This window comes from Oryx dammah, unplaced genomic scaffold (genome assembly GCF_014754425.2).
Source record: "Oryx dammah isolate SB20612 unplaced genomic scaffold, SCBI_Odam_1.1 HiC_scaffold_25, whole genome shotgun sequence".
NCBI classification, from domain to species: Eukaryota; Metazoa; Chordata; class Mammalia; order Artiodactyla; family Bovidae; genus Oryx; species Oryx dammah.
The window spans coordinates 77,418,438-77,445,931 of NW_024070209.1; the positions used below are offsets into that span (position 1 = coordinate 77,418,438).

Genomic DNA, 27,494 nt, shown 5'->3' on the forward strand with positions numbered 1-27,494 from the left:
AAGAAGACCACCACTGGCCCATGCCCACCTGGCCAGATCTCCACACCACCACGCTCCTGTTGGCCTACATCTTAAAAGCCAGTGAAAAAGAAACGCAAAAGCAAAAACACCTCGCTGCGTCTGGAAGGTCTTGAACCTCCAGGCCTGAAGGCACCTGGAACTTGCTGTGCGAAGCTTCTTCTTGTTCTTCTAGACAATTTATTTCACATCCCATTACTGACTTAGAAGATTAAAAGCTTCTGCACTGCCCTAAACTAGTTCACCAGGCCAAAAAAAGAGTGAAAACTGCTTCATACAGTAAGTACCACTCCAAGCTGTCCTGCCCACAGACTCACCTGCCTGCAGAAACACCTCTTGGGAAGGGTCTATGAACACCCCAGCCGTCTTACTCCATAGGGGTGTATGTGTGAGAGAGAAGCTAGTCCTTTCTTCTGCCAACACAGCATACAGACTAGATACTAGAGAATACTAGCAGGGGCCCACGGACTCCCACTGGAAGGTCTGCCAAGGCAGAGAAAGCTTACCACCGCCCACTGCCTGTGATTCTCTGGGGGTACATTTGTACTTTTCAACAAGTACAAGCATGACTTGAAATGCAAACTGATTTTGCAATGACCTCACACGCTTTGATTTTACCCTGGGAGGCCTGGATGGCTCTGCTACAGCTGCTGCTGCAGCCACGAAGCCCCAACCTCCCAACGCTACCCGCCGCCAAGCCCCAGGCCCTCTGCTCCCACAGCAAACAAGGTGGAGGCAATTGCGGGGCGGGTGGGAAGAAGCTGAGCTCTGAAAGCACAAATGGAACAAGCAGAGAGCAGCCCTGAATGACGGACCAGAGCCCACGTGGCCAAAATCACCCCCACTGATGGACCAGGCCGACTTTCAACCCTCTCCATGCAGCCACATCCACGCAGCTGGCTGTCTGCAGACTGGGAGTGTGGTCTTCCCAGATGGAACAGGCTTCTCTAACCTAGAGCCTTGGTGGGAGCTAACTGTGCAGTTTTAAGCTCTGGGTGCATATTAAAGTCCAGGACAGCACAAAAGGAGGAAGAAGCCTGCTCCAATAAAGGCCCGAAGGTTCCAGGAGCCAAAGGCTGAGCTGTCTGAAAAGTAAGAAATAACATCTTTTTCTCTCCTCCCTTCTAGTGTTCCTTAGTGTTCAACTCTGCTACTGGTGTCCAGGGCTTCAAAAAAAAAGAAGAGGAAGCACAGCTTTTCTGGCGTCTGCCCCTGGGTCACACCCCTAGTAGCTGGGCCACACGCTGGCCCGGCAATGAGGTGGCTGAGGGCCAGGTGGGGCCTTGGTGAAACAGTTCATCCTCAGGTGGGCTTGCCTGCCTTGTCCAGGGACTCCGCAACAGCCCAAGTCCCTGTCTGGGCTGCAGCAAGGCGCCACCTTTTCTGTCCTCTCCTCCCAGAGGGGTAGTGTGGGAGCCCCCGCCCAAGACTTGGTCACAGAAAAATCTCAGCTAAGTGTGGCTCTACCCACCCTGGAGCACAGGCAGAATTCCAGCGGGGCCGATAGCGCCCCTCAGCTGGGACATGATGTGAGAAAAACTGTGGCTCTGGTGAGCTGAGCCCAACCCCCGGGACTCTTGGCCTACCTTGCCCTGGGAGGATACCAGAGCAACATCCAGGAAGCACCAATGGAGGCCAAGAGTGTAATGAACAGACACACACGCACCCACCCACACACACACAGGGAAAAGCTACAGCACCTGTGAGAGAGGCTCTGGGGCTGGGTTGGAGGGAACCTCTCCAGGAAGTCACCTCTGCTCTGCCTTTGAATGACGTGAATGGGCTCTGGGGCGAAGGACAATTCTAAACCACAGGACCCAGGCGCTTCTCATTTTACTGACACTCTGAGCAGGGAGGTAACCACCCATGACTTGCTAGACTTCTCCAGAGACGTCCAGTAGAGTGGCCTTCCTGCGGGTACTTCCATGGAGGGCTCAGCCTCCGCACTGCCCACAGCCCTGTGGAGGGGTCCAGCTACTTCCCACCTCACTGCCCTCTAGCTTCTGGGGTCACTCAGCCATGACTCTTTCCTCCCCAGTCCAGACCCTTTCTAAGAGCACGATCCAACCTAGGCCCTCTAGGACCCTGCTTTCCAGCACCTAACAGCCCAGCCCACCTGGCGTCCCCCAGAGGTCCTCTGCCCAAGGCCCACTGAGCCGGCCCTGCTTTCTGGACCTGCAGGAAGCTCTGTGTCCCAAGAATCCCCAAGGCCCCCAACAGCATGCATGGTCCAGAGGAGGCTACAGTGCTTTCTGGTCCTCTCATTGGATTCTCTAGAGCCCACGTTCAAGCAAGAGGAAAGTCAGACTTTGCACAAGCTGCACTTGGAAAGCATTCAGTTTTTGTCTCTGCTTTAAGGAAAAGATCAGTCTACAGTCCCTAGTTATTTTTTGCTTTGAGTTTGAATGAGATTGCAAACAGGATAACTGACTTGTAGGGTTTGAGTTACACTGTGATGACATCCACAAGGTAGTCAGACTCTCTAGAGCACAAATGGGAGTGAGGTTTCTGCTCCTGCTGACATCTCCGAGAGCCGTCAAGGGAGAAGTCCCCATAGAGGGTCTGACGGGGTGACTCGACAATCACACGGTCCACCTGTCTTCTCCCTTCCCTTCCATGGCAGCAACAAAACTGGCCAGGACAGGAGGGTGAAGGGGAGCATGTACAGGTGAATGGCGCGGCTCAGGCCTGCTCGCCCAGGCTAAGCTGACAAGGCCTGCCACCGTCTCCAGAGGACCCAGTCCTGCTGCTTGGAAACCCAGAATTCAACCAGGCAAGCACGGCAGCATCGGTGGGCAAGCCACTTGCCAGCGCTGGGGTCACCCTTAATACGGAAGTCTGGCTTCAAGCGGCAGTGACCAGACTGCCTGGGTGCCTGGCAGACCTGGCACCATCCCCGAGGGCCCCAGCTGGCCTGCCCTGTGCTCCCCAGGCAGCAATGCCAAACCCTCCTCTCTAGTAAAGAATGGTTTGAAGGATCTCGATTCTCCCCCAGCAATCTAGAAAGTTGGGTCTCCTTTGAGAGGAAGAGTTTGGGGACCCAAGGCTAAAGGAGGGCCACCTTCACTCACAGTCCTGACACTCTGTCCATAACTGTCAGCAGCCCGTTTTCCCTCCGTGGGGACCGGAGATTCCGGCTGGCTGTTTCGGGCCCACTCCCTACTGCCTGGAAGACAGACGACAGTACAGGGTACTACTGACTGTGCAGGCAAAACACGTGCGTCCACGTCTTGACAAAGCTATCCTAACCACATCTCCACAGCAAGAATCTGTCTGTCTCCATGTGTGATGGCCCGTTTGCTGTCTTTCTTTACAGAGCAATACACATCATGCTCTCTGTTCACCTCCTTTTAACTCTGAGATATAGAGGCCTAAGACGGGACACAGTGGTCCCTGGTGGGTTTGTGCAGCTCCAGATACAATCTAGGCAGCATTCCTTTTATCTGGTAAACAAAGAACACATTGAGGGCATCAGGGGTCATCGAAGGAGCTGTCAGTGACTAAGGACAATGCCCCCCACCAGGGGGTGCAGCCTGGACTCCAGACGAGGGAGACACCCTACTTCCTCCATCATTTCCATTACATCTTGGTGGAAGCGGGTCAACAGGAGGAAACAGAAAATGGACTTTTTTTTTTTCCTGTTACAGAAAGCTCAGACTAAATCAAGACATTTCTTCCCCTCCAGGTGTTTCTCCTAGTCATTAACAAAGTATCAAATGTTTGCTTTTGTCCAAAGAGATGAAATATCCTAGAATTTCTTCAAAATAATATTTAGCTATAGTTTTTCAGCTCCCTTTCTAAAACTTCTAATATCACGACTTTTAATACTTTAGTGACCTTTAAAAAAAAAATTCTTCATTGTGACAGGTCTCAGAGTAATCACCAGGCAAATACTATTCAAATCATAGTTTAGAAAATGAGAGTTTCACTTCTCTGGCAAAATTCATAGATGTTTGCCCAGTCACTGAAATTGACTGGAAGTGTACTGCAGCTGCTGCTTTGGGATTTTTGTTTTAATGAGAAGAGACTTGCATTTTCTGGTTATGGATAGCTACTTACCTAGCCACAGCATATAAATTTACATTATAAATGTGCTTTCTCCTCCTATGGGGGGATTTTAAAAGATAAAAAGGACTCAGGTGGGGACCCTTAAATAAATGAGTTGTATCTAAATCTTTCAAATCTCTCTTTAAGAGAATTCTGAGAATGAAGATTTGTATAAATCGCCCTGGATCTTAGCATCCAAGACAAGAAGAGTGAAGAAGGCCTCTCAGGGACCCTAAAGGAGAAAGCCCAGCACAGCCTTAAGCAGGAGGACCAGGAGGGCTGCAGGGTTTCTCAAGAAAACCTGGAGCCCCAGGCAGGTGGAATCCAACCTGTTTCTTTCCCTTCTCTCAGTCATTTACACAGGCCACAGAGGGCCCCTAGGCAGAAATGAACCAAATAAAACAATGAAGGCTGTCATGTTCTGCCTCCCTTTTACAAGGACAGACAATCCTACTATCAACAAGACTTCTTGGGGCAAAACAGAGAGACCCGGGATAGTCTTCCACTTCTGGCCCCCACACCACGGTCCTTCTGAAGGGACCACAGCAGCGAAACTGCAAATGCCCCTCCACGGAGCAAGGAGGGGAGGGACCGACCTTCCTCCTGCTCCGAACCACTGGGCTGTGGGGAGCTGAAATCTCACAAAAGCACTTTTGTGTGGCTTCACTTCCCGTTACTATCACACTGCCAAAAACTACAGCAACAACACAGTGAAAGCCTGCAAAAGCCGACACAGACTTGATAGCTAAGCACAAGCACATGTGGGCCACTCCGAGGGTGCCGTTTGGAGGGGGCTGTGCCTACCTGGCAGACAAGCCCCAGTCCTCCGTCCTTGGCAGGAGCCTGCCCACCCCACCCACCTCTGTGCCTCTTTCCAACCCTAGAAGCCTCCTCCCAGCTCCTTAGAAAAACCTCCTGGCAGGTCTTTAGGGAAAGTCATAACAACCCCTTTTCCCAGGCCCCAGACATTGCACCAGCTTCCTCCTGCGTCCCCCCCAAGGCCCTAGGACCACCTTGGTCTACCCAGCTTAGGAGCTGCAGGACGTGGAAGACACCACTCTACCCCATGACAAGTCAGATCAGTCCCGCACAAGTCAGATCAGTCCCGCAGTTAAAAGCCTATCCCCCATCTCACCTATCCTCTCCTAAATTGTTTTTTCCACTTTCTAGATAATTCCCAATTTGAACTGATTAAAACAAAACAACAACAACAAAAACTGGTGCTGACCTTTGCAGAGATCTGGGAAGCTCCACAATGCAGTCTTTCTGACAAACTCCCCCTTCAAAACTGGGAAATGTTAGACTTTTGGAAGTTAAAGGAAAAAGATGAGGCCTTTTGCAGCGGTTCCTCTCCAGAGTTAATGACGCGGATGCGGATGCAACGCAAACTTTCAGAAAGGGCATTACCTGGCAGACAAGCCCCAGTCCTCCGTCCTTGGCAGGAGCCTGCCCACCCCACTCACCTCTGTGCCTCTTTCCAACCCTAGAAGCCTCCTCCCAGCTCCTAAGAAAAACCTCCTGGGGTGTTGCCCCAGGAGCAACACCGGGAACTCCGCCCCCTCCCTCCCAGCCAGCTGTGCCCCACACTTGGCCAGAAACAAAAAGGGGGTGAAATGAGACTTACTCGAGTATCCCGTTAGTTCCCCCTACTCTGAAGCCCCCAATTCCCTAACCTGATTCTACTCGATTTAGTGCCAGTTACTGTCAAGGCAACACAAACCCCCCTCCCCAAAAGGGGGCAGTGGGCGCAAAAATAGATATCTATTTGCAAGATACACATGACCTGTGACATTCGGTAGCGTCAGATTCTCTCTTCCCAGGGCCTTCTGATGCGTCCACCGTGCACGTGTGCACGAGTGAGGAGTGTGCGGCTGTGCGTGCTGGTGCGTGAACGTGCGCGCTCCCTCCTCCGCGAGGGCGCCGGGCCAGACTCGGACGCGCACCCCCGCGAGGCGACAGGCTCTGCCCCAAGCTGCTTTTCAGCGGGGAGTCCCTGGGTGGCGCGGCTGCCCCCGCCCTGGCCCAGCCGGCCCGCATGCTACCTGCAGCCGCACGCCTCCACCACCATGTCCTCGTACTGCTTGTAGACCACGTTGTTGGCGGCGTCGATGTAGAGGATGCTGATCGGACTGAGGCGCGCGGGCACGCAGCAGGAGGCTGGCGCCGCATCCGGGGCCATGGAGTTCAGCAGCGTCTGAATGATGGCGTGGTTGGTGGGCTCAAGGTGCGAGCGCAGCGGGAAGTCGCACACGCCCTCGCAGTGGTATGCCTCGTAGTCCAGGGGCGCGATGATCCAGTCGTCCCAACCCAGCTCCTTGAAGTCCACGTGCAAGGGCTTGCGGCTACAGCGGCTCCGGCCCCTGCGTCCGTGTCCCCGGCCCGCGCCCCCGCCGCTCCCCTGAGCTGCCCGTGCCCCGGCCAACGCCGTCCGCCGCCGCCTGCGCCCGCCGATGACCGCGGTCGGTGAGCCCATGCCGGGTCCCGGATCCGGCCGCGTCTCAGCGGCCAGCGCGGACCCGAGCGCGCGCGCCTGGGAGCGGATCTCTCGGAACAAGCTCTCCTTCCTCTGCGCGCGGGAGGAGACCACCAGCAGCGCCCGTTCCTCCGCCGCCGCGCCGCCGCCGCCCCGCAAACCAAAGCCCAGCAGCCGCAGTGCCAGCGGGACCCGCGCCGAACCCACCACTCCACGCAGCGAGAGGCAGAACGCGCGGCTGGGGCGCGGTTCCCGGCGGTGGCGCCGTAAGGCGTCTGCCACGTCGAACACCTCCCAACGCGCGGTGTCCAGGGACTCGGCGGCCCGGGAGTGCAGCAGGCTCGGGGCGCGCGCGGCGTTGGGGCACGTAGACAGCAGCAGCAACGGGGGACTCGCGCGGCCGGGGCCCCGCGCCCCGGACTCTCGGCGCAGCACGCGGAGCTCCGCGCCCAACACTTCGTCTGTGTCGGGAAGGCTGGACACGTCGAACAGGAAGTTCAGGCCCGTCTCGGCTGCCGATTCGTCTGCAGGGGACGGGCAGAGACAGAGAGAGAAAGAACGAGAGTGAGAGCGAAGCGTGCACCCTCTAACTGCAAACAGTCCCAACTGCCCTGGATGTGGGAGCAAGGTTCGCTGTGGCCGGCGCCCACTCGCACGTCTCGGCTCCAGTCCGAAAGCCGTCAACCTGGCCGAAAAGAGAGGGAGCCGTCGCTCAGGTTATCGGGATGTGAGCTTTGATTCGAGCTAAATGATGTCCAACAACCCAACCAACTTAGCGCGCCTCGTGGGCACCCGAGACCCAAGCCTTAGGGCTCCTGTGTACAGCTCGGCTGTCTGCCCCAGAGCCGTGGGTTTTCGAAGACTAAGGAGGAGGCCAGACTTTCGGCCCGTGGCAGAAAAAGAGGCCTGATGGGCGCATCAGAAGTAGTGCACCTCTTAAAGACCTGGAGGCTGGGCCAGGCACGGTCCGAGGACTGCTCGTTATGGACCTCCTTATCCGCCAGGAGAGTCTCAGAGTCTCGGTTGGGCGAAAACCGAAAGTTCTTCTCCCCTGAAAACTGCTGCGGCTTCTCTTCCCTAGCCCTGCCTGGACATTCCAGCCGGACACGATCTCCCGGGCAGGCTGGGCCTCCAAGATTCGTCCAGAAGAGGCACGTGTCCGCAGGGCTGCAGACCCCCTTTCCCGCATCCAGGCTCCTTGCTCTGCCGGAGAGGAACTGAGGCCCAAATAGGGGCCCGGGTCAGCCCCTGGTCGCAATGGGAACTACAGACTCAAATTTCTCCCAGTGTTTCCGCCCCCTCCGACGGAAGGGAAAGGCGGCAAAGGAGCGCAAGCCACTTTCTGGGAAGGGCTTAAAGCGGCCGGGACGCCTTGCTGCAGGGAAGGCAGAGGACCGACTGGCTTTCGCGCCAGGGCCCCGCTGGTCCCCTCGAAGACCTAGCCTTTCCCTCTGTTAGGACTCAACTCGGCCTCTGGGATTTTACTTCTCATTATAGACACTTTTTTTCTTTGGGGGCTCAGAAAGGAAGAAAAGAGCTGAAATTCCACCAAGCAGCAGATAAGGAGCTCCCTTTGAAGAAGGTCATATGGTTTCGTTTTGCCCCAAACGCTAAGAGACTGTGCAGACTCCCCCCACTGTTGGAGTGTTGCTCACCAACCACTGGACGCCAAGCCATCGACTCCTGAGGACCGAAGTGTGGGTGCTGCCCCGGCCTCTGGAGACCTCAGGCATCCCTGCTCTGAGTGGAGGCTCAGGGCAGAAGGCAAGCAGGAGAGGCACTAGGCAGTGCTCCTTCGGTCTCCCCATGCTTTCTCCCCGGGGCTTTGTGAGAGGCAGCACTCTCTCTGAGCTTCCCCTGCAAGCCTCTCCCTGGTTTGAGATTCTGCTGCTGCATTCTCTCTGAGATTTCCTGTGATTTAGCTCAGGCTGAGGCCACTGCAGGCCTAACTCGATCTAAGGAAGAGCATCTGGTGCCTCTCTGCAAGCTCAGGGCCATACACATCTCACCTCTCCCACAGCTGGGAGACCCCCTCCCCAGGGTCTGCACACCAGGACTCAGGCTCCCTACAAGTACCCTAGCATCCCATCCAGGGGGCACCCCAGGCTCTCAGAGAATGCTTGAAAATTTCCACCAGACTTTAGGGCCATTTGGGCCCAGACGGTCCCTGCATTCCCAAATAAAGCGGCCTGTGTAGACCCTGTGTGTATGCTGGAGGGAATGAGAAACCTGATTACTGCACCCCCTCTACCTGCCTTCCCAGGCTAGCAGTGGATATACAGAACCCTCCATTGGCTCATGGCAGGGCCTGGGTTGGCAGCAGCACTTACTTCCCAGCCCTATTGCCTTTCTTTCCCTCCTGCCTTCCAGGCTGGGTCTCTGGCTGGATAGAATTAAGGCTGAAATTACTTGCATTTCCGCCTGAAATTAGTTAAATTTTCCCTATCTGTCTGCTCTAATGGCTTCAATAGAGATTAATAAAATCCAGATGACACTCCCCAACCACCACTGCCTCACCCAAGTCCTACCTTTGGAGGGCTCAGGGTGGAGCAAGGTGGGGTGCTTGGTCCCAGAGAGGCCTGAATTCCTGCAGGTTGGCGGGCCCTCCTCTCCTCTCTGCATAGCCTCCTCTCCTCTACCTCCACCTCCCCAGGGATCCAGCCCCAGGCAGGCACCCGCCTCCACCGAGATCAGCCTGCTGAGAAGGGCCCTCCTCGCATCTGGTGATGCCACCAGCCTCTCCGGAGCCCTGTACTTTAGTCTGATGCCCGCTCTGTCCTGCGTTCCCCTCTGTTTCCCCCAGTTTGTACGGCCCTCCCCGCAAGATTGAGAGCTGCAGAGCAATCAAGCAGCCAACGCCGCAACCTCTGCTCAGTCCCTCTGGGCCGAATCCCCGCCTTGCTTCTCCGGATCTCCAACTCAGCCTGCCTCCTCGAAGGGACCCGCGGGGCTGGCAGGGGCAGGGCACCCGGGGCAGAGGACGGGCATAGCCCTCTGGGGCCGCGGGCCCCCGCCAGCTGCCGCGGCTCTAGCCAGAGTCCAGGCGCTGCGAGGTCCGGTACGTGGGCCTCGGAGAACTTTCTAACACCTGAGCCTGGGATGTGCGGGTACCGAGGTCCCCCCAGCCACACCGAGGGGAATGGTGCTGGGGCGCAAGACAGGATGGACGGGCGCGGTAACGGCAGAGTACCTGGGATCGCCTGGTCCGCGAAGCCGGTGACTGTGTCCGCGCGGCCGTGGCGGCCAGATCCCGAGGTGGAGGCGGCGACTGGCCAGGCCGGAGTCCTCCCGGCCAGGCTCCTGTAAAGCGACATCATGAACTGGTGCGGCACCACCGAGCCGTTCCTGAAGCCGGAGCCCGCGGCGCGGCGCGCACCGCGAGGCCCGGGAGACGCGGCGGCCAGGGCAGCGGAGGCGCCCGCAGCCGCGGCGAGGGTTGTCCCGCCGCCGCCACCGCCGCCCCCAGAACTTTCGGCCGGCCCTGCCCCCGCCGCCCGCAGCACAGCGGCTGCTTCTAGCCCGTCGCGGGGGCGGCAGGCGCTCAGCAGCCACAGGCACAGCGCGGCGGCCGCGCTCAGGTCCATGGGCTCCGAGGGCCAGGCGGGCGGGCGGCGCGGGCTCCGTGGCTTCGGGAAGTCCCCCGGCGCCTTTTGAACATAATGTTTAATAATGGGGGAAGTGTGCGCTGCAAGCTGCGGCCCCCCTCCTCTCCCAACCCACCCCACCCCACCCCCGTCAACGCCCGGAGCAGCGCCCCCTGCTGAACGCTCGAGCCTCAGCGCCGCGCCCCCTACTCTCTCCTAAAGCCGAGCCCCGGGCCGGAGCCTCCTCGTCCCACCCGAGCTCTTCGTCCCCACTCTCGCCAGGCGAGTGTCACCGACCCGAGGCTCCCGCCACCCACCTGGGCCCCGCCTCGCTTCCCCGGGGCCAGGCGACCACCCCCCCTCCGCCCACGCTGCGCCGGGGGCCAGATGCGCCCTCGGGAGTCAGAAGCTCCGAGGCCTCGCGCGTACCCGCCCAGCTCCTTCCCAACTCCCCTGCGGAGAACCACCCGCCCCCTCCCCGCTCCTATTCTGCCCGAGACGCCGGAGGTGGGGCGGCGGAGGGGCTCGCCCCGCCGGTCAGTGCCACGATTCCGTGGCCAGGACGCACAAAGAGGCCACGAGGGCGCACAGAGGCCACAGGGCGCCTGGGGTCGCCGCCAAAGCGCATTTTTGCTCACGGGTCGCGCGGTTCCCCACCCTGGCACAGCCTTCAAAGATCGGAGCGGGAGGCGGGAGCAGGAAAGGGGACCGGTAGGGAAGAGAGAGTTAGGGGCCTGAAAGGACAGGCCGGAAAGACAGCTGGATGAGGACCGACGGTCGAACCCGCAAAGGTAGGGGTGGGGAACGCGCGCTTAGACGGGCGCCAGGATCTTAAAGGAGTTCAGGAACTACGAAGGCAACTTCGGGGTGGTTCCCGCGCGGGAGCGGCTCAACTTCATCTGCGCGTGGACAGTAAGGACCCCTTCCGCCCTCCCGCCTCCCGGGAAGCCCCGGCGAACGGAAATGGGCTCTCAGGTATGTTCGAGAGAGCCTGGAGCCGGGAGGGCGGGCGGCGAAGAGCCTCAGGGTAGCGCCTCTGTAATTCCTTCCCGGGCCGCGGTTCTCGAGTTGGGTTGGTGGGTAGCGAGGAGGATGGAGGGGGCGCCCAAGACCGCCGTCGCAAGGGCGGCGGGGCGCTTGAGTGAGCAGCCGGCAGAGGTAGGTCAGAGGCCGCCATCTCAGGGAGATGCGCCGAGGAGAGAGGTCTGGGTGTCGGCTCAGCTCCACCAGCAGCCGGGACATCGGTCCGTAGAGGGCCAGAAGGCTCAGCGGACGGATGATCTGCTGGCGGGCGGACAGAGGGCCGAACCTGACGGATCCCCGTAGCAGGGCAGGCGCATCTTTTTCTTTTAACATTGTATTTTCTGCTGCTGCTGCTGCTAAGTCGCTTCAGTCGTGTCCGACTCTGTGCGACCCCATAGACGGCAGCCCACCAGGCTCCCCGGTCCCTGGGATTCCCCCGGCAAGAACACTGGAGTGGGTTGCCACCGAGCTCTAAATCTAGACGGGGGCAGCGAGTCACGGTTTCTTTGAGTAGGTGATCAGCGTCAATGCGACGCCTCGGGACCCAAAGTCGCAGGAGTTTCGCCGACTGCGGCCCCAGGCTCCCGAGCTCCCCTGTACCCGCTGCTTCGTCCCAAGTCAATTTACCAGTCGTCATCCTGCCGACCACTGCGAAGATGCAGGGCCCGCTCAGCGTGGGACTTTGGGTCACTCACCACTCGGGATTTAGGGGGGCAGGAGAGACCTGGCAAGGGGATCAGGTGGACAGAGGGCGGGGAGGGAAAGCCCGAGGTTCGCATAAGAATGTCTGGGTAGGAAGGGCAGTGGGGGGCTGGGATTACTGGGGCTGCATTAACCCAACTGGATTTGGGGGCCAAGGACCCAAAGCTTCGACAAGGCTGTGGTCAGGGATCTTCCTCTCTGGCTGGTGCGGGTACAGAGCAGCCCTGCAGGAATCTAGGCAGGCTGCCTGGCAGAACCGACCCCCTAGAGAGAGACACTGATCAGTCAAAGTAGTGGCCTCTCAGCCACAGCTGTCTCTGTGAAGGCCACGACTGGGTCCCTGTTGTCTTTTTTGGACTCCTTTCCTCCTGCAGCCACGGTGAACAGTCTTTAGATGTTTTGCGTATCATCAAGACCCTGATTTGTGCAAACACTCTGGCATCTCTGAGCTGGAGTCCAGTAGTCTTGGTTCTTGTCCTGGTTTTGCTGTTAACAACCAGACCCCATTGCATCGTCTGGGCTTCAGTTCCTCCAATTGTGTGAAGGCAAGAACCTGAATGGTCCTGGCACTGGCCTGGCAGAGCAGGTGCCAAATAAACTTTATTGATTGCATGATACCTCCGCCTTGAGATCACTCGGGGGGTTAGGAATGAGGAGTTGGTTGGAATCCCTGGGCCCTTGCTGTCCCTAGGGGAGCAGGGACAGCAAGCTCCTTTGAGACTGAATGTCCTCATCTGTAAAATGGGGGAGATTCTCAATTCAGGAAGTTGGTGTGAATCCAGGATAACAGGACAGGCTCGGAGCCTCCCCCCTCCCAGTCTGTTCCAGATCCCTAGGGTGAGGATGGCTGAGAAAGAAGCAGCTTCTAGACACTGGAAGGCTCTGGAGGAGCGTGCTGCGGGTAGGCTGCTGCTGCTGGAGCCCCACCCATCATGTGTGTGCTTGAGCCAGGCCTTAGCCACTGTCGCCTGTGTTTCTTGGTCTGTCAAGTCAGACAACAATGCATTTCTTCATCATTTAGCCATTCCTCTATACATTTCTTCTTTCCTGTAAATACTTAACCATGAGTGGCTTTCCGTATATTGTGAATTCAGCAACACACAGGACAAATGCATGGAGCTCTTGTAAGGGTAAAAGAGATGGTAAACACTTACATGCATAAATGCACCTGAATATATGGTGCACTGTTAGGTGGTTCAAAGTAAAGTAATGGGGGACTTCCCTGGCGGTCCAGTGGCTAAGAATTTGCCTTGCAGTGCAGAGGACACCAGTTTGATCCCTGGTTGGGGAACTAAGGTGTTACATGCAGCAGAGCAGCTAACCCAAGTGCCACAACTAAGCCCTGATGCTGGCAAAAATAAAAAAAGTAAACTGATGGGAAGCAGGGCCTAGGGGTCTTTTTGACCAGCAGTGGCCACATTGAAGGAGAGCCCAGAAAGGAGAGAGGCAGAAGGAAGCTTGGGTCATGCCTGGCTCCCTCTCCTTCCTCTCAAATAATGATGGTAACCAATGGTTACCGTTAACTAAATGACAATTATGGTTCTCCAAGTACCAGCTGCTACTGCTAAGTCACTTCAGTCCTGTCTGACTCTTTGTGATCCCATGGACTGTAGCCCACCAGGCTTCTCTGTCCATGGGATTCTCCAGGCAAGAATACTGGAATGGGTTGCTGTTTCCTTCTCCACCAAGTACCAGGCATGTTGCTAACTGCTTAAGTGACTTCATGGCACTTACGTCTCACCACTGCTCTGTCCTGTGAGGTGTGTGCGTGCATGCTCAATTGCTACGGTGTATCCAACTCTTTGCAACCCCATGGACTGTAGCCCGCCAGGCTCTTCTGTCTATGGGATTTCCCAGGCAAGAATACTGGAGTGGGTTCCCATTTCCTTCTGCAGGGGATCTTCCCGACTCAGGGGTCAAACCCGCATCTCCTGTGTCTCCCGCATTACAGGCAGATTCTTTACCCACTGAACCACCTGGAAAGCCCGTCAGGCATCAGGGTTCCCATTTTATTGACAGAGAAAGTTGAGTCACAGAGAAATGTAACACCTTCCGCAGGTAACCTGATGAATGGCAGAGCCTGGAGTCATCCTGTCTTTACCCAACCCTTGGCTGCTCACAGCGGAGATGGGATTGTAGGGGTGTGACCTGCAATACTCTGCTCAGCTCCAGTGGAGAGGCAGAGGGTCCTGCCTTGCCCTGCAAGCTCTTTGGAAAATTCTTGGCAGAAAAGAAAACTCTCGGGTCCAGGTGAGGCTTATGAAAGCATCGTCTTGAGGACTCCTTCCTGCCTCTGGCATCAGCTGGGAGCTCGCCAACCAAACATAGCCTGTCAGCAGCAGCAGCAGGGCCTGCCCATGGCTGGAGAAGCCACGGAGCTCAGAGCAGGACGAGCCGGTAGGAGCATGTGGTCTGACAGCTAAGTTTACATGAAGTGACCTGTCAGCGAGTCAGGCCCGTGGCGAGGGCTTGACTTGGACCAGGTCTCCCATGCCCTGTTCAGGGCTTCCCTGGGAGCCATGACTGAGCATCCGTCTGGAGTGAAGACGGCTCCCTCCCTGAGGACAGGGGAACGTGACACCAGGAGTTCCTGGCCCCCCATCAGGCCTTCTGCTGAGTGGGTGGCTGGCCTCCTGGGGCCCACAGGGCCAGGCCAACCCCGGGCTCACTTGGGGCTTCCTCCAGGGTCACAGGGTCCTTTGGTAGGTGGGCCAGGCAGGTGGGAGTGCTCTCTCCTGGCCTGGAGGCGTTGTGCCCTACCTGCTGCGCAGCACACTTTGAAGGTGGCCTCCTAGTCCCCTGTGTTGTCCAGCAGTCAGAGGGCAGCTGGTGCAGGAAACTTAGAGACAGCTGGGAGAAAACCAGGGGCTTCAAGTTCCAACTTCTGTTCTTTATTAGTCTGAAGGCCACCCCTCAGTGTCCCAAGAACTCCAGACTTCAGCTGTTACCTCCTCAGAGAGCGGAGGTGAGACTGGCTCCAACAGGGGGAGGACAGAGAAGCAGCCTCGTTGAGGGGGTGGGTGTTTCTTAGTTGGGGTGGGGAGAAGCGGTCCCCACACTCTCACCCCCGGATCCTTGCCTTGGCGAGCACCTGGCCACCCACCTGTCCTCTGCAGAAGCTGCTTCCTCTGGCCACCATGTTTCTGACTCAGGTCCTAGGATTCAAGGATTTGAAAGAATTTGCTGTTGTTGCTCAGTAGCTAAGTTGTATCTGACTCTTTATGACCCCATGAATGAAGCACGCCAGTCTTCCCTGTCCTTCATTATCTCCCAGAGTTTGCTCAGATTCATGTTCCTTGAGTTGGTGATGCCATCCAACCATCTCATCCTCTGTCGTCCCCTTCTCCTCCTGCCGTCGATCTTTCCCAGCATCAGTATGTTTCCCAACAAATCAGTTCTTTGCATCAGGTAGCCAAAGTATTGGAGCTTCAGCTTCAGCATCAGTCCTTCCAATGAATATTCAGGACTGATTTCCTTTAGGATTGACTGGTTGGATCTCCTTGCTGTCCAAGGGACTCTCAAGAGTCTTCTCTAGCACCACAATTCATGTTGATGTATGGCAAAACCAATACAATATTGTAAAGTAGTTAGCCTCCAATTAAAATAAATAAATTTAAAATTTTTTTAAAAAGCATCAGTTCTTTGGTGCTCAGGCTTCTTTATGGTTCAACTCTCACATTCATACATGACTACTGGAATAAAAACATAGCTTTGACTATATGAACCTTTGTCAGCAAAGTAATGTCTCTAGTTTTTAATACGCTGTCTAGGTTTGTCATAGCCTTCCTTCCAAGAGCAAGCGTCTTAATTTTGTGCATGCAATCACCACCTGCAGTGATTCTGGAGCCCAAGAAAATAAAATCCACCACTGTTTCCACTTTTTCCCCTTCAATTTACCATGAAGTGATGGGTCTGGATGCCATAATTTTAGTTTGTTTGAATGTTGAGTTTTAAGCCAAGTTTTTCTCTCTCCTCTTTCACCTTCATCTAGAGGCTCTTTAGTTCCTCTTCCTGGGTGGCATCATCTGCATATCTGAGGTTGTTGTTATTTCTCTCAGCAGTCTTGATTCCAGCTTGTGATTCATTCAGCCTGGCATTTCACATGATGTACTCTGCATATAAATTAAATAAGCAGAGTGACAAAATACAGCCCTTACATAGTTCTTTCCCAATTTTGAACCAGTCAGTTGTTCTATGTCCTGTTCTAACTGTTGCTTCTTGACCTGCATACTGGTTTCTCAGGAGACAGGTAAGGTGATTTGGTATTCCCATCTCTAAGAAATTTCCAGTTTGTCGTGATCCACACAGTCAAAGACTGTAACATAGTCAAATAAGCAGTAGTAGATGTTTTTCTGAAATTTCTGTGCTTTCTCTATGATCCAACAAAAGTTGGCAATTTGATCTCTGGTTACTGTGCCTTTTCTAAACCTAGCTTGTACATTTGGCAGTTCTCAGTTCATGTACTGTTGAAGGCTAACTTGAAAGATCTTGAGCATTACCTTGCTAGTATGTGAAATGAGTACAACTGTGCGGTAGTTTGAACATTCTTTGGCGCTGCCCTTCTTTGGGATTGAAATAAAAACCGACATTTTCCAGTCCTGTGGCCTCTGCTGAGTTTTCCAAATTTGCTGACATATTAAGTGCAGCACTTTCACAGCATCATCTCTTAGGATTTGAAGTAGCTCAGAGGGGATTCCATCACCTCCACTAGCTTTGTTCATAGTAATGGTTCCTAAGGCCCACTTGACTTTACACTCCAGGATGTCTAAAAGATTATTTGGGATTCTTTGGGCCAACTTTTCTTATGATGCCTGACTCTTCACAAACTGCTACCAAGGCTCTGTTTGCATACCTGCAGAACGGTAGTCTCCTGACAGCTCTGAAGGTGAGGCAGTCTGTACCCGGTGCCTGTGAGAGCCACTATACCTCTCAAAGGCACCTCTGCTGACAGAAGTTCACAAGTCACCTGGGAACGTGAACTGGCACACTAGGATTGATGCCACTTGGGAAGTCAGTCTTGGATTCTACCAGCTGGAGCCACTGGAAACTGGACCCACTCTGCTGCAGCCTGGAGCCCCTGATGACAAGAGAAGGTTCCTTGCCCTGCGCCTTGCATTGCCCATGCAGGGCAGCCAAGTCCCCAAGGAGGGAAAAGGATCAGCACCCTGGCATTTGGCATCACAGCTGCCAGGGAAGGGGGGGGTGCCCTCTGTGATCCTGTGTCTTTGCTCTCTGTGTGTCTCGGAAGGTCCCACCCCAGCTATGCCCTGGGTACCCTGGAGGAGAGGAAGAGGATGGTTGAGGGCTCAGCCCCTGCCCTGCCCGTCGTTAGGGGTTGTGGGCCCTTGCAGCCCAGCACTATATTGGAAGTAAAACAGATGCCCCCTGGGCTATAATGTTGATGGTTCCCGAGAGTCAAGAGACCAGAATTCAAATCTGGCCTCTAACCTCGGACCCCAAGTCCCTTGGCTTTTGATCCCCAGACTCTGATAACGATCCCCGGTGAGGCTAATAATCAAATGTCCACCAAGGGTCCACCTGTGAGAGGTGGGGAGTGGGTGAGGATGGGGGCCAGTGCTAAGGACCCAGGCAGGGGCCAGCCCCCCGGTTTGGAATGTATTCAGAGCTGGAGAGGGTTAGCTTTGAGGAGGCAGCATCAGCCTGGGCCTGTGTCCCCAAAGAAGGTGTCCCTGGGAGGGCTGGGGGTGGTGACGACCCCAACCACCGCATCCGAGCTGTTGCTTCCTGTTCAGCCAGAGATGTGCTGTGGCCACGTACCCCCCGAAAGACTAGGGGTGGGGCTGCGGATGTGGGACGATCCTCACAGGCCTCTAGCTCAGCCCCGTCTGATGCCCAGGTCTGGGCTTCCTCTGGCTGCGATGCATTTCCCATGCTCCATGCAAGTCTTGTCTGCCCCCACGTTACCCCAGGCAACAGCTCTGGCATCCACACCGGGGTGGGCTGAGAAGAAGGGAGTGGAATCGTTTCTTTTCTAGAAGTTTCACAAGGGTTTCTCAGGGCCCTTCCTTTGGGGTTGGGACAAATGGCAGCGGGCTGGTGGATACTGCCATCTGCTGGTCACTGGTTATAACAGCACCACAGTGTGGCTGAACCCCATCCTGCTCAGATTTACAAAGGCCAGTCTGGGAGAAGACTCAGGAAGCTCTACACGGGGACCCTGAGGCTGAACCAGCTTACCTGGAGCTCTAAGGTATCCTGGGAGTTGAGGGGACAAGTACCACACGTCTCCACTGAGGTCAGGAGAGAAACCAGAGGGTGGAGTCATGATAAACACTGGCTTCCAAACCACCTTTATAGTGCTCTAGTTTTGTGACCTTACGTTAATTAACTTGTTATCCTCCACCTTTCAATGGAGACAGAGATTCCTGCCTGTCAGGTGTACCTAAGGATAAAGGAAACAAGGTAGGTAAGAGCTTTACCTTAGCGCCTGGCTCAGTAAATGCTGGCTTTTACAGCTTTTACTGGTTAAGCTGTAAAGTTAACTGGTTAAGTCAGTCCTGTCCATCCAGTCTCTTCTATGTGGTCTTCCAGGCATTTCCCCTCTTGTGAAACATTAATAGTGAAACACTTGCCCATCTCGTGAACATTAATAGTCTGAAGCTATGCCTCCATTAGATTTTCTTGGAGACCTTTGTCGACACATGAGATTGAAACGAAACAAACTCCTTTTAGAATAAAAACGTGTGACACTTAGAATGTGCAGTGATTTGGAATGCCGGGTCCTCCAATTTGTCAGGTAGGAGCCCCGGGTTTCTAGTCTAGTCACATAATGAAGAGAGACCCAAACTGTCTTCTTTGCCTGGGAAAATAGGGGTTAACAGAGGTCAAGAACAGGCTTGGAGGACCCAGAAGATGTGTCCCAAAGTCTAGAATGTGAGATCTTGCAGACACTCCAGAGGATGAGGACCCTGGGACCAGAATGTCTCATGTTCCCATAGCAGAGTGTCGAACATCACACAGCTGACCTGGGGACCCGGTATCCTCACCCTGGATGGCCTGTCTCAGGTTCTCTGGTCCACATGGCAAACACATCTGTGAGATCTTCAGGAGGCTGGGCTTGAAGGCTGCAAAGTGTGAGGCTGCCTACAAAACTTGGGACTTGGCCTTAGGCCATGGCAGCCCCTTTGTTTCCCACTTTCCTAGGTAGCTGATCCACTTCTGAATACCTTAATTTAGGGCAGAGCCCCAGCTGGGTCCTGTCCTCCCAGACATTTTTTTCTGGCTTGAATAAAGAGTTGGAGAGCTCTAGTCAAAGTGCTTCGGGGAAGGCAATGGCACCCCACTCCAGTACTCTTGCCTGGACGGAGGAGCCTGGTGGGCTGCAGTCCATGGGGTCCCGAAGAGTCGGACACGGCTGAGCGACTTCACTTTCACTTTTCACTTTCATCCATTGGAGAAAGAAATGGCAGCCCACTCCAGTGTTCTTGCCTGGAGAATCCCAGGGACAGGGGAGCCTGGTAGGCTGCCCTCTACAGGGTCACACAGAGTCGGACACGACTGAAGTGACTTAGCAATAGCAACAGCAGTCAAAGTGCTTATCCTGATCGCTGGGGACACAAAGAGTTAGAAAAATATAGGATGACAACATCAAAATCCCCAAAGTCACCAGCAAATCATTGCAAATTAAAACAATACCATTTTTATTTACTTCTCAGGTTAGTAAAACTGAAGAACGTAAAATGCATTCTTGGTGAAAGGAGATACAAGTAGGCATTCTAATATATACCCTTGGTGGGAATGCAAGTTCAGGGAAATTTCCCAAGAGCACTGTGACAGCAGCAACACTTTTTTTAAAATTTATTTATTTATTTATTTAATTTGGCTGCACCAGGTCTTGGTTGAGGTATGCAAGATCTAGATCCCTGATCAGGGATGGAACCCCGGGTCCCTTGCATTGGGAGCATGGAATCTTGGCTACTGGACCATCAGAGAAGTTCCAGACAGACGCAACACTTTAAGGCAGGAAATTCTTTAACTCAGTACTGGAAAGGTACAAAGAGCTTTCTCGGAGCAAGGTAAACCCTCTCCATAGAAGAGACTGGACGGACAGGTTTGATCAGTCTTTGGATGGGTTAAACCAGGACTGACTTAATCAGAAAGCTGTAAAAGCCAGCATTTACTGAGCCAGGCGCTATGGTAAAGCTCTTACCTACTTTGTTTCCTTTGTTTTCCTTTACCCATATACATACAGCACTTGCATGTATATGGCCAGAATTATGTCACAAAGCATCTAACTGCGGTTCCTTAGCAGCATGAATGCTGTACCTGTCTAGCCTTTACGGTTGTTGTTCAGTCGCTCAGTCATGTCTGACTGTTTGTGACCCCATGGACTGCAGCCTCTATGGTAATAAAAGGCAAACAGGAATGACTGGCCTTCGGCTAGCTCACCTACAGTGTCTGCCATACATCTCTCATTTCAGTTACAGGTGAGCTCATTTAAGTAACAGCAGTGCTATGGATTAAACATTTCCATCATGCCCATTTCACCAATGAGAAAACCAAGGCTCAAAGAGACAAAACTGACTTTTTCGTGTCCTGAGTCTTGCACCGCCTCCTCTTGGAAGAACTCCTGTATGCCCCAACCCCTGGATGAGTTGGCTATGTGCCCTTCTTTACGCTCTGTGGGCCTGCACTTGCATTGGCATCTCCAAGGGTCCCTGACTGGCGTGTAAGCCCTGCCAGGGAAGCCTGTGTCTTCTGCATCCTCTGGACCTGGTATAAAGTCCCAGCCCCAGAGCGGTGCCCAGGAGCATTTGCTGAGGGACAGATAAGGTGGTGGCCTTGCTCGACTTGGGGTCCCCAGCTCCCCGCTGGAGCGCTAAAGCATCACTATAGAGAACAGAGACAAATCAGCAGGTCCTCGGAAGTCCCACCCCACCAGAAACCAGGGCAAGGTTGGCCAGAGCTCAGATAAGACTCCTTGTGGGCTGTGGTGCCTCTAACTTATCCCACTGGCCCTGAGGTGCAGTGACTTCCCTGGGGCAGGGGGTGACTGAGGCCTGGAGCGTTCCTCCCTGGGCAGTGGGAAGGGGGACTGTCAGCTTCCCTGCAATGTGGTTTGCGTTACTGCGGCTTCAGCCATGGAAAGGGCTCCTTGAGTCAGGCAGGAAGCAGAAAATATCAGATTTAGATTCCACATTCCATGCATTGTATGCAATTATCCGCTGGAGCCACAGAGGGACCCACAGAGGCAGAAAATGGGATTGCTCTCTGGATGGCCTCACTCTTTCATGGGGAACCAGCGGTTCTCGGCAGGCGCCAGGTGTGCCAAGTACCCCCTCAGGGCATACTTGGGAAGCCGGGGGCCAGGGGTGAGGTTCGTTTGCCTGCAAGGCACGGGTGACCCACATGCCACCAGCTCCGCTGGGGGTGCAGGGTCCCACTCTTTGCAGCTCCCACCTGTGCTTGCCCTGGGACGTGTGTGCTTCAAGTCTGCACCCTCCTGGGCTGCCTTCTCCGCAGGCTCAGCATAACTCTCAGCTCCAACAGTTTTGTGACCTCACCTGTCAGGATCTCCAGCTGTGGACCCAAACGCGGCCATGGGAGCCAGGACAGGGACACCCATCACCCATCAAGCTGTGGCTCCCTGAAGACCCTCAGTGGACAAAGGGGAGTAAGCAGACAGTAGGAAGGAGCTAGAACCTTGAAGAGAGGACAGGAAAGGGGAAGCTGGAGGCAGCAAGTCCACGCCCCCAAACAGAGACCCAGTCCAGTAGATAGCTGTTGAATGAATGAATGAAAAGGTCATGACGGAGAGAGGAGAGTGGCTTTGTGAGGAACTCTGACTAGTGGCAGAAGCAGAGAGACCTGTCATTTTAGTTGCTGAACGTTAGAGCAACAGAGGCTTCCCAGGTGGCACTAGTGGTAAGGAACCCACCTACCGATGCAGGAGGCAAAAGAGACCTGGGTTCCATCCCTGTGTTGCGAAGATCCCCTGGAGTAGAAAAAGGCAACCTATCCCAGTATTCTTGCCTGGAAAATCCCACGGACAGAGGAGCCGGGTGGGCTACAGCCCATGGGGTCACAAACAGTCGGACCCGACTGAAGTAACTTAGCACTTAGCAACACAAACACACGGCTCTGATGTCACTGTGAGCCAGGCCCTGAGCCAAGTGTTTTACAGGTGGTTGCAAAGAGCTGGGACACTAGTGATTAGAGTTCCCGGGTGGTGCAGGAGGGGCGAGAGGCTGGCATTTTGGGAGAATGCAGTCCAGCAGAAGCCCCACCTCTTAGAGCTGGGGGACAGGGAGCAGTATGGGGAAGGGAGTGTCATTAGGAAAGGAGGAAAGGAGGGGATGGTGCCTGGAGAGCGCGGAGTTGGGGTAGTTTTAGCAGCTCTCTAAGACGGAAACTTTGGGGGACAGAGACCCTCTTCTTGACCAAACTTTAGGCTCCTCTGAGCCCTCTTCTCAACTGGGCCTTTGACCTTGGTGCCTGCCCTGTCTCTGGCCTGCCCAGCCCAGTCTCAGCAAGAATCCTGCTAAGTCAGTTGAGAAAGGCTCTCTCCCTTTGATACCTGATCACCCTTGGTATCTGATCAAGTTCCTCACCTCCCACCCGTTTGTGTCTTCTAAGCCCCTAGTCTGCCTTCAGGCTAGGATTCAGCAAGGATCCTCACCATTGGCCTCCTGTACCTCCATCACTGACCTCCCCCTGCCCCTGGCTCCAGTCCCACTGTCCTTGCTGTATTCAGGGCTGAGCCTGAACTCTCCTCATTGGGAAAGTCTTGACTCCTGTTGCAACAGCCTTGAATAAAGTCTTCCTTACAGTTTTAACAAGGTTCAGAACATTTCTTTAATGAGGAAGAAGAAACCCAGTTCTCAGAAGCTTTTGCTGGGAAGGGCCTGTTGGCCTCTTTAAGGAAAGCCCCTGGAAGGCCTCGGGGGTGGGGGGTGGTGTGTCAGACTGCTGTTTCTTTAGAGCACCCCGCACAGAGTGTTTCGTTTTGTCTGATGGATTCTCTGACCTCGTTTGACGCTGGAAACATCTCTCAGAGCATCCTTGGGGCCCTGTGCACGGTTGGGTTGTTTCCCCAAAACTCTCCCCGAGGAAGCAGAACCGAATGATTTATCATCCGGAAGCGGGACGCTTGGGGCACTCCTAAAAGTGAACGGGGCGCTGTCTCTAACAACGCCGGGACATCAGACCCAAACCAGGACGCGCGCCCCTCGGGATGGCTCGGGACGGGGGCGCGCTCGGCGCGGCTGGGGCCTCCAGCAGCGCCAACCCGCGCACGGTCCTCAGCCCTGAATCTCCGCCCAGAATTCCAGAAAGGCCTGGAAAATCACGGCTGCGTCCGGCCGAGCGCCGCGGCCACTAGGTGGCGGGCCAGGCAGGAGCCCGAGCCCGAGCCCGATCCGGGGCGGGCGGGGCGGGGACGCGGCGACGCCGGCGCCCGCGGTCGCGTGATCGCACGCCCCGCCCGGAGCCCCTCGCCGTCATGCAGTCCCCGGCGGTGCTCGTCACCTCCAGGTGAGCCAGACCCCGCGCCCCGGCCGCATCTCGGGCCGCGTAGAGTCGGGAGGGCCCGGAGCCGCGGCCCTAGGTGTCCCGGGCGGAGGAGGCGGCGGGTCCTGAGGATCCCGCCCGGCGCCCAGCGTCCCCAGCGCCGCTGGCCGTGGACCTGGGCTCGGCCGCTCCCCGGCCCTGCGGGAGAGGCCGCCCGCCCCCCTTCCCGGTTTTACAGATGGGGAAACTGTGGTCCCTAGAGGGTAACGAACTCATCCAAGACCTATTGGAAGGCCTGGATTGGCCGATCCTGCACGGTGGTCAAAAGGGGGTTCTCCTCACCCCTTTCCCGCTGACCTGCCTTCCTTTCTTTTCCAAGATCTAGTTATGCATCCTGGCAGCGCTGACTGTGTGCCAGGTCCGGGGCACGGCACTGGGGACAGGGTGAATCAGACCAGGCGCGGCCCGTCAGGGGAAACGGGCGGAGGACAGATGTTGAGCCGGGGTGGTGGTTGGGGGGCGCGGCTTTAGGTTGCCATGGGAACACAGGGCAGGGTGTGACCCGGCTTCTGCGAGGTGGGGGTGCGTGAAGCCAGGTCCTCCAGTGGAAGGGGAGGGGACAGGTGGCAGCTGCCTAACAGGTAGCCCAGGAAAAGTGCAGTTACCGCAGAGGCCTCCAGAGGGTCCCTGACCCAGGCCTGGGGGATTCAGTACCAGAGGGATGCTGAAGGCTGCGGTGGGCGTGGTTTTACCGTCTCCCCCTTAGTCACATCAAGTGACTCACTGCAAGTGTTTCCACACACTCCACCCTGGTTCCCCCTACACAAAATCTTAGGCTAAGACATCAGTCTCTTACATAAATGAATGTAAAATTTTTCCGGCTGTAATTTGAACATCCTTGTGGCTTCAGGTCTAGAAAAGCATAATTCTTTAAGGTTCTGATGTCAGAACCTGCTTGGTCTCCTCTCCGTGGTGGCTGGTCTTGTCCTTGCTGGCAGAAAAGGTTTCCCTCGTGCCATGTGAATCACCTGCTCTCGCTGAGCCTGTTCCATTTTGTGCGGATAGGAGGTTTGAGGTTGGCAGGTGTGAGCAGGGCCAGTGGCAGACCAGTGGGGGTGTGAGCTTGGTGCTGGGAGCCTGGGAAGGGAGTGAGGGGGCTTCCCTTTCTGCCCCACCTGAACAGGGCTTCTTAACAAATGCAGGTGCTGGTGGTGAAGGCCAGGTAAGCGGTTCTAGGATAGTGAACCACACACAGTCCCTCCTGTGAGCTTTCGTGGGGCAGATGGGTAAATGTATAGTGCGCCAGGGATGATAAATGGTATAAAGGAAAATAAAGTGGTAGGGAAATGGGGTGCTAGGAGGAGTGAATGCTGTTTTATATGGTGTGGTCCAGGAGTGTCTTTCTGATAGAGAGTGGCAGCTGGGTAGATCCCTGACAAGTGAAAGAGAAATCTTAAGAAACAGGGTACCAGGCAGGGGGAGACAACAGGAACCAATGTCCTGGGGCAGAGAGATGTTTGCACACCAGCCAGGAGGCCAGTGTGACTGCAGTGCAGTGAGCCAGCAGAGAGTTGGGTGATGTGGTGCAGAGTTTTACCATATCTGGGGGCTTGGAGGCAGGGGACAGTCAGGACAGGCTCCCCAGGCTGGAGTGAGGCTCTGGGCATGGTGGGACCTGCTTTGGAGTCCAGTAAGGTCCTTTGGCCTCTGTGCTGAGCAGAAGGGAGGCGAGCAGGGTGCACTGAGGAGACCATTCAGGAGACTCTGGCAGTCATCCACGTGAGAGCTGATGCTGGCAGAAGAGCTTAGAAATGTTTGGGTTCTACCTCTGTTTTGAAGATTGAGCTTTCGGGGGTTGCTGATGATTAGATGTGGGCCATTAGAGCAAGAAAGAGGAGTCAAGATTGACTACAAGACTTCTCTTGAGTTCCTGAAAGAGGGATATTGCAGTGGACCAGCCCAGGAGACTATGGATGGAGCAGGTTTAGGAAGGTGAAATCACCATTGGTCTGGACATGTTCGTTAAGAAGCTTTCTGACAGCCAAGTGAAGACGTCGGGCAGGCAGCTGGGAAGAGTGTGGCTTTGAGGGGAGAGTCCAGATCAGAGAGGAATGAGGGACCACTGGCTCATAGATGGGATTTAAAACCTTGAACATATTTGAGCTCCTTGGGGAAGGTTAGTGAGAGAAGAGGTCTAAGGTGGGCACTTGGGGCAGAATTGCGGACCATCCAGGGAAGCTAAGTAGGAGTGGCCAGGGAGGTTGGAGAACCGAGAGAGAGAGAGAGAGAGAGCAGGGGTCCCAGAGCCTCGAGGAGCAGAGAGGTGCCATCAGATACCTTGGGAGTAAGAGGAGAGGGAGAGTTAGCCTTTGGACATCATCAAAGAGATCCAATCAGTCCACCCTAAAGCAGATCAGTCCTGAATATTCATTGGAAGGACTGATGCTGAAGCTGAAACTCCAAAACTTTGGCCACCTGATGTGAAGAACTGACTCATTGGAAAAGACCCTGATGCTGGGAAATATTGAAGGCTGGAGGAGAAGGGGATGACAGAGGATGAGATGGTTGGATGGCATCACCGACTCAATGGACATGAGTTTGAGTAAGCTCCAGAAGTTGGTGATAGACAAGGAAGCCTGCGGTGCTGCAGTCCATGGGATCACAAAGAGTCGGACACGACTGGGAAGGCACATCACAGTTCAGGAAGTTTGGTCTGGGTTATAGGTGGGCAGACTACACCCATGGGCCAAAGCCTGCCCCCCACTCACTTTTTAAATCAAGTTTATGTACCAACCTAGACAGCATATTAAAAAGCAGAGATATTACTTTGCTAACAAATGTCCATCTAGTCAAGGCTATGGTTTTTCCAGTGGTCATGTATGGATGTGAGAGTTGGACTATAAAGAAGGCTGAGCACCAAAGAATTGATGCTTTTGAACTGTGGTGTTGGTGAAGACTCTTGAGAGTCCCTTGGACTGCAAGGAGATCCAACCAGTCCATCCTAAAGGAGATTAGGCTTAGGTGTTCATTGGAGGGACTGATGTTGAAGCTGAAACTCCAATACTTAGACCACTTGATGCGGATGAGATGGTTGGATGGCATCACAGACTCGATGGACATGGGTTTGGGTGGACTCTGGGAGTTAGTGATGGACAGGGAGGCCTGGCATGCTGCAGTTCTTGGGGTCACAGAGTCGGACACGACTGAATGACTGAACTGAACTCATTGTACTGTCTGTGGCTGCTTTCTCTCTACAGCGGCTGAGTTGGGTATGGTGGTAATGGAGACCCTGTGGCCTGCAAAACCTAAAATATTTGCTATCTGGCCCTTCACAAAAAAGTTTCCCTGGGGGCCTGAGGAGAATGGGAGACAGAGTGGATTAGGCTCAGGGGCATGAGAGTCCCCTGGGGGCTTGTTAACATGAGGATTGATTCAGCAGAGCCTGGATCTGCCTTTCTCACAAGCTCCCAGGTGGGGCTCTTGCAGTGAACACCACACTTGGAGAACCCCCTAGGCTGAGCTCAAGCTGGGCTTGCCCGTCCGAGCGCTGCAGGTTGCCGGGTGTGGCCATGAATTTCAAGTGGGACCAGTCAACACGTCTAACCACAGTGCAGGAGACTTGGGGTTCGTTCCCGAGGTCAGGAAGATCCCCTGGAGAAGGGAGTGGCAACCCCCTCCAGTATTCCTGCCTGGAGAATCCCATGGACAGAGGAGCCTAGCGCGCTACGGTCCATGAGGGTCACAAGGAGTCGGACACAACTGAGCCACTAACGCTTTAGTTGGCGTGTCTGTGCGTTTATCCCAGTGGCCTGCCACTGCCGGACTCTGGTGCCCAGGACCTGGAGAACTGGCGGGTTTAGGGGAACAGGCTGAGTCTGATCCCAGCCGTGGGGCAGGACCTCTCAACTGGGGTGGCGTGACAGGATGAGGGGTACAGTGGAAATGGGGGGCCATCCACAGATAGAAGCTCTGGAGAAACTGTTGGGTGTGGTGTTCCGAGACGGAGCAGTAAGCGGGACTGTTAGGAGGTGCGGGTCAGCGGGGAGGCAGGGGGCAGCCTCCAGTAAACCCTGGCTCCACCTCTGACCCACTGAGCCCAAGTACAGGTGACTCCCTTTTTGTGTCTGCTTCCCTGTAGCTCAAACGGTAAAGAATCTGCCTGCAATGCAGGAGACCAG

The 27,494-nt window shown here is 55.1% G+C and overlaps 2 protein-coding genes across 3 annotated transcripts in view; one reads left to right on the top strand and one right to left on the bottom strand.

Moving 5' to 3' along the window:
* Positions 1–6,103: 6,103 nt before the first annotated feature.
* GDF7 (growth differentiation factor 7) lies at positions 6,104–10,122 on the bottom strand. The gene is made up of 2 exons (XM_040224982.1): positions 9,729–10,122; positions 6,104–7,062 (listed from the first exon to the last, which is right to left on the bottom strand). Exons 1-2 carry the CDS (start codon positions 10,120–10,122, stop codon positions 6,104–6,106), a joined length of 1,353 nt encoding a protein of 450 aa, XP_040080916.1.
* Positions 10,123–10,820: 698 nt separating this feature from the next.
* Positions 10,821–27,494, top strand: part of HS1BP3 (HCLS1 binding protein 3) — a 49,120-nt gene continuing 32,446 nt past the window's right edge. Inside the window, exon 1 of one of the 2 annotated variants that reach the window (XM_040224985.1) lies at positions 10,821–10,913. Coding sequence is in view for 1 of the 2 variants with exons in the window: in XM_040224983.1 (XP_040080917.1) it covers positions 23,309–23,340 (32 nt within the window). In the remaining variant the exon portion in view is untranslated. Of the gene's footprint in view, positions 10,914–23,237; positions 23,341–27,494 lie in introns of those variants that run through there. The other variant, XM_040224983.1, reaches the window with a different exon arrangement.